The sequence below is a fragment of the Galeopterus variegatus genome, unplaced genomic scaffold (assembly GCF_000696425.1).
Source record: "Galeopterus variegatus unplaced genomic scaffold, G_variegatus-3.0.2 Scaffold889, whole genome shotgun sequence".
NCBI classification, from domain to species: Eukaryota; Metazoa; Chordata; class Mammalia; order Dermoptera; family Cynocephalidae; genus Galeopterus; species Galeopterus variegatus.
The window spans coordinates 233,661-243,949 of NW_007727000.1; the positions used below are offsets into that span (position 1 = coordinate 233,661).

A 10,289-nucleotide genomic window follows, 5' to 3' on the forward strand; every position below is an offset into this window, starting at 1 on the left:
AGGTCACGGGTTCAGATCCCTATACTGGCCAGCTGCCAAAAAAAAAAAAAAAAAAAAAAAAAGGGGCACATTAATATTATAAAGAAACTGGATGTACCATTTTTGGCAAGTGTGTGCACAATTTATATTTAAAATGGGTACATCCCTGTACCACACACACACACACACAAAAAAAAAAAAAACCAACAACAACAAAAAAATAAATAAATGAAATAAAATGAGAACAATTATCAAAGTGGAAAAGGAGCCCTTTGGGAAGCGAGAGGCGAGGCTGACCACCCTGGGGCCATAAAGGGCAGCCAGGCCCTGTGTGCACACGTGGCATGAAAGGCGGTGTGGAGACCCTGGGAGGCCCGGGAATGCCGGCAGCTGCAGATCCAGCCTGCGCCCCCCATGCGGCACCTGCCTGGCAAGGACACTACGGGACCGTCGTGCTGGTGGGACGGTGGCACTGGCTTCTCACTTTATTTCACTTTCAGCCATCTACGTCTCAGTTGTCATGTGTGGAGACAATAGCACTAGGGCTGCTGATTACTAAGCTTTGCTAGAAGTCAGAGAAAACTGCTAACATGATAAAGACACGTTTGTACTGTAATTAAAATGCAGTTTCTTAATAAAAATATCAACACAATCACTTTCAGATGCAAAGTATTTTCAATTACTCTGGCTCTTGGGTAAAAACATGAAGAAGAGCCTGACAAACGGGAGGCTTCCCAGACCCCGCAGAGTGTGGCCCTGCACACGACCACTCTTAATGCTGCTGAACATACCTCTGTAGTCTCCCTGGCTGGAGTAGTAACTCGCATAGTGGTCACTCTGACTGCTCCATCCACTTCTGGAATTACAGTACCCTTCAGGATACCCTGGCCTGAAAAACACAGTGTTGCTGGACAACAAAGCACCTGTTTCTTAAAGTGAGACAAGATATCAGCCAATACAAATTAGACCCAAAACAACAGGAATTCGTCAAAGCAGGGTATGAAAAAATTCTAACTAGAAGATCCAAAATAGTAACAAGGATGAATCACACAATTTCCTACCATACAGATAATAAAAAACTCAGTGCCGTAAAATAACTGTTTAAGAGGAGTTCAGCAAAAAAGAACTGACCCTTTTGTGTTCTCAGTGCTATATCCTAGAAAAGTCAATGCTAAAATAGGTTCTAAAAAGTTTTTGCTTGTTAGGCCTCATGGCTAGCTTAACATCAGCACAGCCAGCTTAAGCAACTTTTCCCCCTTCTCCCCCTTCCCCTTCCCTGTTCTGCTTTGGGATCCGAGCAGCGAAATTCCTCTCCTGGGAAGGAATAAACATGACTGTTATCATCAAAGGATCGTCTTGTGGATTGTGGGAACAGGCTTTGGGCTGGAGCACTTTGTGCTAATATAGTAACAACACTAATTAGAAGCCTATGCCCTAACCGACCAGGTGTTAGCAGACTACAAGGACTGTGTCACCTCGCACACCACTGATTTCGAAATTGCCCATTACTCTGCCAGAACCCTCAAAGGCTTATAAATCCCCTGCTTTCCTTAGTTCAGGGGAACTGATCTGGCTCAGTTGCCCCTCCATGTTAGTGGAATAAAGCTTTTTGGCTAAAATAGTGCCTGGCCTGGGACTCTCCCTTTTCCCTGTCTCACTGAACCTAACATTGGTAACATGCTTGGTGGAAGAAAAGCACTGAGCCATTAAAATCAACCTAAAACGCCAATTTCAATACACCTTACACCATCCTATTGGCCACATGTGCTCTCTGCATGGCAGCAAGTGTGCTGGCTGTGGGCCCGAGGGCACACTTCCAGAAGCAGGACTGAGACGGCTTCCTATATACGCCTGATGAAGGCTGGCTTCAACGCCAAGCCATGACCCTGACTCACCACAGAAAAAGCAGAAATTAGCAAGATGATCAAGTATCAGGCTTTTCGGTACTTAAAAAATTCTTGGAAGAACTTAATAACATTTTCTAATAACAAGTTTTACATAATATTTCATTTTTAAAATGTGATTTTTCTCATGGCCCTTCAGGAAACTTCACTGGAGCCTCAAACTCACTCCACCAAATCTGACTGCTTGGCTGATGCAGCACCTGTAAGCAACAGAAGGTCCAGCCTGTCTGTGCCTCTGCCCCAGCAAGCCCGCTGCTCAGCCTGGCCCCAAAGGCCTTTGGGTTGGCCACTTGAGACCACACTCATGTGTACAGCAGTGGGTTCCAGAAAAACGATCTGACACAACGCAAAACCAAGAACATGCTGCCTCCCTAGTTCATCTCACCAACCCCATTCACTCATAAGGAATGATAAAATCATAAAAACGAAAGATATGTTCTGACTTCATGCAGTCCCTGGAGTGATCTGGCTGTCCTGGGCACAAGACAGACAAGCCGACAATAAATATCAGTGTTAACACTAAACGCAGGGCCGGCCAGTTATCTCAGTTGGTTAGCTATAACACAAGGTCAAGGGCTTGGATGCCTGTACCAGCCAGCTGCAAAAAAACAAAACAAACAAACAAAAAAAACCCCAACTGCACTAAACACATACCCACATATGCATATACCCCCCAACCAAAGCAGGGGAGAACAGGGTCGACATGACTCCCCAGAGTTATCACTAATATGTGGCAAAGACACTCAGGGGATCAAAATAGTTGAAGCAAGGAAAAACCTGCAGCTACCGGACAAAACCACCCCTGTAGGAACTGGACCTGGTGTCTGGCTAGAGGCTCTCAGTATCCCCGGACATCACGGGCTCCCACATGAACTTGCAGGCTGGCGAGGGCATGCAGAGCCACGCCATGGGGAGCCTCACCCTGGCCAACTCCCTCACCTCTCAGGCTCCGAATCAGATGCTATTTTAACTTCTAGCCCTGCTTCCCTGGTGACAAGGGGATACATGGTAGCTAAAAATCTGGCAACTGTCTCACGATTAAATTCTCTTGAGACGAAGCCTCACAGTGTGGCTAGGCTTCAGGAGGCACCTGGAATGCTTGGCACACACACAGCTCAGGTGTGCCTTTGGGGCAGTGCAAACCAGGGCCAGTTAAGCAGGCAAAGGGTCACAGATGGAGCCTTTCATCTTCAGACAAGCTACTAAAAGCCTCAAAGAATCAGCATGAAGAAACTTCTGGATAAAAGTGCATGTACAAAGTCTTCATTAGCAATTAGATTTTCCTGTATTATGAAGTTTAAGAAGCAATACACCTGTGTAGCAAGCCTGCACCTGTGAGACAAGTACTCCTAGATCTGACAAGGAGCAGGCAGTCAGAGCTTTGAAAGGCAGGCAGCGTGGAACGCAGCTGCCAGGACCCATACCCACCACTACTTCGCTCCAACTCAGCCAGCTTCTTTGGGCAGAAATGAAAATCAAGCAGCCTCTCTGGCTTCAAGAACACAGGAGGACCCAGACCTGGCTTAAAGGCTCACTTGGCTGAAGGCAAGAAGCATGGTTCTTTCCAAACCCATCTCCTGTGATTGCAAAACCGAGAAGGCATGGGTGGCCAGTGCAGGGACAGGCCAGAGGCATCTGTGGGCCTTCTGCAATGGAGGCAGAGCCCAGGAACAACAGTTGCTCCTAGCCCTACATTTCGGGGCCAGCCTGATGTATCCTAAGAGTGAGGTCACCTCTGTGACCAGTCCTCTCAGGGCTTTGGAGACTCAGTGAAGGGGAAAAGTTGGCACCAGTGAAAAGCTGCCATAGTCCATGGACCCTGAACATCCCATCAGCAAACGGCCAGAGCAACAGATGTGCTTCAGCAACAGGGACCACTGCCCCCACCCCGTGACGGGGACATGCACAAGTGCAGAGGTCACTTCCTGCAGCCCTCTGCAGGGTCTGGCCTCTCCTGGGTTGGGTGGAGGGAAATGCTAACTGACCTGCGAGGCTGTGACCACCTGTGGCCGTGTGCTCAGGTACTCAGTTCCATTTAAAAACATATCTGCAATTTGTCCATACTGACAAAACGCCAACATACTTTACATAGGTTTGAATAATTTACTAATTACCACCACAGCCAGCAACACAAACATCAGCCTGGGTGCAAGAGGGAAGCAGCCAAGGGGGACAAGCTCCCACCTGGGATGTGGCTGGTCTGAGCAGTGGCTTGCTCGGGAGCTGGGCCGCTCGGGCTCAGGGTAGCAGTAGCTCTCGGCGTAAGCGGACGCTGCGCTGTCGTAGGGCCTGTACCGAGGTTCATACAGGCCGTAGGTGTCCTGTTGGAGGAAGGGTTTGGGCAACATTAGACACCAGTCTAGAGGGCACTCATTGAGCAATGAGCTCCAGCACTAAACGGTACAGATGACGACTCTCCAAAAGTAGGGCTTCCTTCATGAAAAACACCAAAAACCTACAAAATGAAGTCCACATCAACAGGCAGGCAACAGGATCTTCCTAAACCTGACAGCCCTGGCCCTGCTCAGGAGACCACTTGCATGGGCCTAGAATGCCAGCATGCCAGCAGGCAACTCCCAAGGGCGCGATGCCGTCCCAGGCTGTTAGTTTCTGCTTCCCACTGTGAACAGTGCCTGTGTCACACTGCAGACACCATCTCCCTTACTTGGAAGAATAAGGTTCTGTTTGAATGGGCCCGAAAACTACAGGCAGCCTCAAAAAGAAGATCACGTTTTATTCTCAAGAGGCTGTAAGCCCCTTTACAAACCAATTCGTGGCCACAGCTCTGTCTCTAAGGAGGCGCCCTTAGAGAGCAGCAGGGTGAGATCTGAAGAGCAGTGCGGTGACCCAGGCATGACCCAGAACTCATCTTCTCCTGTCTAAAAAGCCTCAACTCCCTGCTGTGATGTGAAGCCATGGAAGAACGAATTGGTGCTTGACCACTCCGGGAGACCAAGGGACGGAAGGAGAAGGCGGAAGACAGTGCACTCGTATGCAAGGGGTGCTGGGTTCTGGGGGAATTCTGCACAAAAGACCTAAAGCAAGTCCCTGGCCACCTCACGCTACTGCCCCCCATGGCTGACAGGAGAGAACTTCCTTATATGGAAATAAGGAGTCCCTGGGCTCCTAGAATGCAGGATGCAGAATGCAGGTCTCAGGTGTAATAAGGAACAACGGTTCCCTCAAGGCCCACGAGGGAACCTGCCTCGTGGGCAGCTGCCAGCCCAGCCACAGCAGCCCTGCTGCTCGGGCCCTCTGGACCCCAGGGCCTTCTGTCTGGCCTGGCCCAACTGCTATCAAGCAGCCACGTGAATTCAATACTATCTGGCCCTACACGCAGCAAGACCGAGGTTTTCAAACTTCCTATTACACAACACTTCGACCTTGGGTGATCTCGGGGGACACCGCATCAGGGCTAGAGGTGAGGAAAAGCAGATATGATCAAAGGCATCCACTTGGACCACACGTTTTCAAACCACTGCAGGACTAGACAGAACCTAACTTACAAAACACTCACGAGCTCGCACCACTCAACAGAGGCGTGGCCAAGCCTCCTGTGTTGACATGGCAGGGCCCCCCTCTGCTGCTGCTATCACCATGCATTTGAGAGAAATTTCAACCACTTCCCTCACTTCTCTCAGCTGTTGCATGTGTGTAACATTCCAAACCTAACTTTTTTTTTTTTTTAATTTTAAAAAGAGATGACCAGTAAGGGGATCTTAACCCTTGACTTGGTGTTTCAGCACCAGACTTCCCCAAGTGAGCTAACCGGCCATCCCTATATAGGGATCTGAACCCGTGGCCTTGGTGTTATCAGCACCACACTCTCCCAAGTGAGCCACGGGCCAGCCCTCAAACCTAACTTTTTCCCCTCAATATTTACACTCTCAAGGACAGACTTAAAAGACTCTATAGTTATTCCCATTGCTTCTTATGTTGATTTATGATGTCAAAACCACACAAAAGCTTCCAGAGGCCATCCTAGTTCCCCAAAGCTTGCAACACACAACTTTAACTCTACAGACAGCCAACAGGTGTTATATAAAACAAAGGGCTCTTTGTGTCACATAAGTTGGGGATGCTAGGTTAAACAAAAATTGACCAAGTATTACAAGCAATTCAATATGCTCATGTGCAGCGTGAACTTCTAGGGAGCAGCCTGTGCTCAGCAGAGCAGGTTCTGTGACCAGGGAGTACTTTTCTCAGGAAGCTTGCTTGGAACTGGTGTTCTACACGCTGGCAGGACCACAGGTTACTTCTGAATTAAGTAAAAAAACATTACCAAGGAACACATCATGAAAGAAAGAAACCCAACACTCGCAGCAAGGAGAGAAAACCAGGTTAAACACCATAGTTCTACTTTACCTGGTAATAGAGGGAGGCCGTGCCAGGATCCGATGGGTACACTGAGGGGTACTGAGTCTGGTAGGCATTGTACAGGGGTCTGTAGCAGTAGTAGGACGCCAGGTCCTGGGGCGGGGGGCCAAATGGAACAGTCGGATGCAGCCATGGCTGTTCTGCCACAGCCACCTGGCTTGAACCGGTGGATGCTGCAGACGCACTGGAGGCCTGGGGGGGCCGAGGCAGAGGCTGCTGACCTGTGTCAGCCAGAGCCAGACTTGCTGGTGGCTGGGCTGAATTTTGGGACTGTCCCTGTGCTGGTGGACTTTCTGGATTTGGAAGTTCTGAAAACACTGCTCTGGGCGCATGTGGGGAAGAAGTCTGTGGCTGAGGGGGCACCAGCTCCAGCTGGGCTCCATCTATGCCACGCTGGTCCTGTGCATCTTTCGTCACTTGCTGATAGAAATGGTTTGGGTTTTGCACCCCGGGGCCAGCCTGTCTGGGATGACCGGCTATGGTTTGCTGAGAAACTGGGCCATCAGAATGAGATGGGCTATACATTCTTGCAGGATTTTCCAAAGCTCTATTTAATGAGAAGTCTAGGGCTCCAAAAGTTTCTTCCCGAGGACTGGAGTGATTTGCCTTATTATTAAGAACCAAGGCATTGTTTGCAGGTGGAACTAACATCACACTTGTGCTTCCAGCAGTGCTATTAAACTCAGGACGAATGTTTTCTGCATTATGATTCTTTTGACTTTCTGGAACCAAGTTCTTTGGAACTGGATGGAATGGTGGTTGAACCAGCAAGTTGGCAGGCTGACTAGAAACCATTTCAGAAGTACCAGAACCTTGTGGAAAATTACTTTGGGTAAGACTATTAGGCAGAGATAAGCTAATGACAGAGCTGGTTGGAATCCCACACAAAGGAGTGTTTTCTCCAGAATCACCACCGAGAGCTCGACTGCTTATTGTGGATTTTTCCCCCTCCGAAGCATCTATCCAGGACTGATTCTTCTCATTAGGATTCGATTCAGAAAAATCAACAGGCTGAGCCAAATTATAGCTTTGATCAGGCTGGGCAATCAAGACTGGCTGACTCTGCAGAGACTCAGTGGGTGGTGAGGACAATAAACTTGCATAACCAGAACTTGCCTGCGACTGGAGGGCCTCCTCTTCTCCCATTTTGGGAGGATTCTCAAGGTTCTCGGAAGCATCAAGGCCTTCTGGGTTCTGCAGGGATGGGCCAGCACCTGGCTTCCGTGACTGCTGCCCAGACGCCCCCTCTTCTAGAGGCTGAACAACTCCAGACGGCTGAGGTTTCACAGGTGCATAAAGTGCAGGAGCAGCTGGCGCTAGAAGGATGTTGCCTCCAAAATCTGGCAGCTCATTCTGTGCCCATAAAGTCGTTGCCGGGCTCTCACACTGCATGGCGCCCTGAGCCCTGGCTGGGGCCCTCCTCTCAGGTGCTGGAAGCACAGCAGGCAATGGGGGCCCCCCAGCAGGCAGCAGCATGGGCCCAGCTTCCGAAGTGGCAGTAAGAGGCAGAGGACACACCTGGGGTGCAGAAAGGGTTTCCATGTTGTCTGGTGGCTGCTCCAGGTTGCCCGGGGAGGCATCGGGTGGTGCAGCGGCTGGTCTGCGCTTCTTCTGGCGGGCATGGGTCCCCCTCACTTCGCCCACCAAGTTGGCACGATCTGCCTCAATTGGTTTTACCCCAACTAAGTGGGATTTTACCGGCTCAAAAGAACTATTTGCACTTGTCTGAAATACTCCCGTAGGTTTTGGGGGGCTTGGGGTAGAGGACAGGCTGCTGCAGTAATTCTGGCTCCCAGTGGTCTCATCTGTCTCACCTCCTACAGGAGAAGAATCGATTTGCTTAAAAAAACTACTTGAAGCTTCGTCTTCAGGTTTTCCAACTTCTTGCTGAATAAATGTGCCAATCAGTTCTTGGGGCCTGGTTGAACCTGAAAGACTCCTGTGGCTTTTGCTGCTATAGCTGGATGACACACTATCAGATCGCACAGGATGCAGCATCGTGTCAGGAGCCTCGAGATTCAGCCCCCCAGCTCCAGCGTGGCCCACACCATGCTTGGGGACAGCTGGCCCAGAAAGGGGCCCATATCTGAACTGATCGCTCAGAGTGGAAGGGCCCACACTTAGGGGCTCGCTTGGCAGAACTTCTTGATTCTGAACAAATTCTAAGTTCTCGACATTCTCATACTGTGAGACGCTACCACTGTGAGTCCCTGCGCTGGCTGCGTCAGCCCACATGTCACTAGCAGCGTTGTCAGTGGTGTGTTTGTCGTGCCAGATGCCTGCAGACTGGGAAAAATAAGGCTGTGCGTCTCCTCCTAGCCGTGCGGCCTCACTGCAGGAGCCTGTGAGAAAGGCCTGGTAGACACCACCTGCTCCCACGTGAGCAGGTGGGGGCGGATGGCCCAATCCCGGACTGGCCAAGAAACCCTCAGTGTCCAATTTGTCAGCAGAGCCTGCTCTTTCAGATGGGAGATTCTCCTCATTTTCTGCCTCTCCCCCTTGGAAAAACATCGAGAGAGCTCCAGAGTCTGCTTCTGGCAGGGACTGGCTCACCCCTGCCCCCGGGGGACAGTGCACATGGTCTTCTGGGCTCTTTCCCTGAGTGATGGGATTCACAAGAGTAGGGTCTGGCCAATGTTCTTTATTTACTCCTGGATTCTGCCTGAACTCCCGGCTTGCCCAAGTATTCCCAACTCTGCAATTTTGCCTGAATGCACTTTCAGGATCAAAATTAGTTGTCGAGTGGTTTCCACTTTGCAGGTAGGCCGCCTCATCTCTCCCATCTTCAACCAAAGGTACTGGGAAAGACACTAGTGGGTGGTGTTGCTCATGGCCAAGGCCTTGATGTGCGTTGGGCACTTTCAGGATCAAAATTAGTTGTCGAGTGGTTTCCACTTTGCAGGTAGGCCGCCTCATCTCTCCCATCTTCAACCAAGGGTACTGGGAAAGACACTAGTGGGTGGTGTTGCTCATGGCCAAGGCCTTGATGTGCGTTGGGCGGAGGGGAGAAATTGGGAACGCTGGTGGCACAGGGCACTGCGTTTTGAACAGGTCTTTCTGGGCAGGGTGAGAGACGCTGACCTGAGGGCTGGGGGTCTCCCTGCACTGGCCCCCACGGACCTGGCATCTGTTGACGAGGCTGGGGGAAGAAAGAGGATGCTGCTGGGGCCACTACACCATCATGCAGGTTTTGCTTACTAAGCAGTCGGTCAGGTCCAGGTATGTTCCCATGTGGATGGCCCCCAGGAGACTTGTCAGGACCCACTCCTGGAATGCAGTGAGGTGGACACGGCAGAGTCTGAGCTTCAGGCTCTGAGCTGGGCCTGACCTCTGTACTCCTGTTCATCTCAGGCCCAGGCAGTGCTGAAGGGGTCAAAGCACCAGAAAACGGACTAGCATCTGCTCTGGGCTGCAACAGAGGTCCTGGCAGAGACTCGCAGGGTTCTTGGGAACTACCCCCAGCATTTGTATGAGGCACAGGAAAACCAGGGTGCTGAGAAAACCCTGGGGGGTCCGGGCCTGGCAAAATGGGTGGGCTGCTTTTGGACAGACTGCCCAGTGTTGTACTTTGGAGCGCCTGTCTACTAAAAGCAAACGGATCCGTTACAGGCTGCAATGGACAAGTTATGGGAGCCACTGGTGCATTATTATTGGTCCGTCTCCTATAAGGGCTGCTATCCCAGAACACACTCCGAGTACTCCCAGCCGGAGGTGGTCCTGACAGGCTGGATGGGACCGCCTGGGGCGGCGGCTGCATCGCTGATCTCTTGCACAAGTAGATGCTGCTTACAGAAGGAAGCAGGATATAGCTTCTCCTTAATTTAAACTGAAAAAGGAAAAAAAAAAAAAGAGCATAAAATTCATATATTCAAAGTCCTGGCTGCAATCGGAAAAACTAAGAAAAAAGAGAAAGATTAAAAGTGATCTTAAGTCATTTAAATCCTGAGGGATCCATCTCCCCCACACTCCCGCCCCGGCAGAGAACCTGAGTCCTTGAGGAGCTATTCCAGGGAGCTCTGGGAGGGAGGG

At 50.5% G+C, this 10,289-nt stretch overlaps 1 protein-coding gene across 1 annotated transcript in view; it reads right to left on the bottom strand.

The window, feature by feature from the left end:
• SEC16A (SEC16 homolog A (S. cerevisiae)) overlaps nucleotides 1–10,077 on the bottom strand; it is a 33,734-nt gene extending 23,657 nt beyond the window's left edge. The window contains exons 1-4 of the mRNA XM_008573194.1: nucleotides 9,243–10,077; nucleotides 6,249–9,100; nucleotides 4,068–4,204; nucleotides 771–868 (exon numbers count right to left, since the gene is read on the bottom strand). Coding sequence (XP_008571416.1) covers nucleotides 771–868; nucleotides 4,068–4,204; nucleotides 6,249–9,100; nucleotides 9,243–10,017 — 3,862 coding nt within the window. The 5' untranslated portion in view covers nucleotides 10,018–10,077. The remainder of the gene's footprint in view (nucleotides 1–770; nucleotides 869–4,067; nucleotides 4,205–6,248; nucleotides 9,101–9,242) is intronic.
• Between the last annotated feature and the right edge of the window lie 212 nt (nucleotides 10,078–10,289).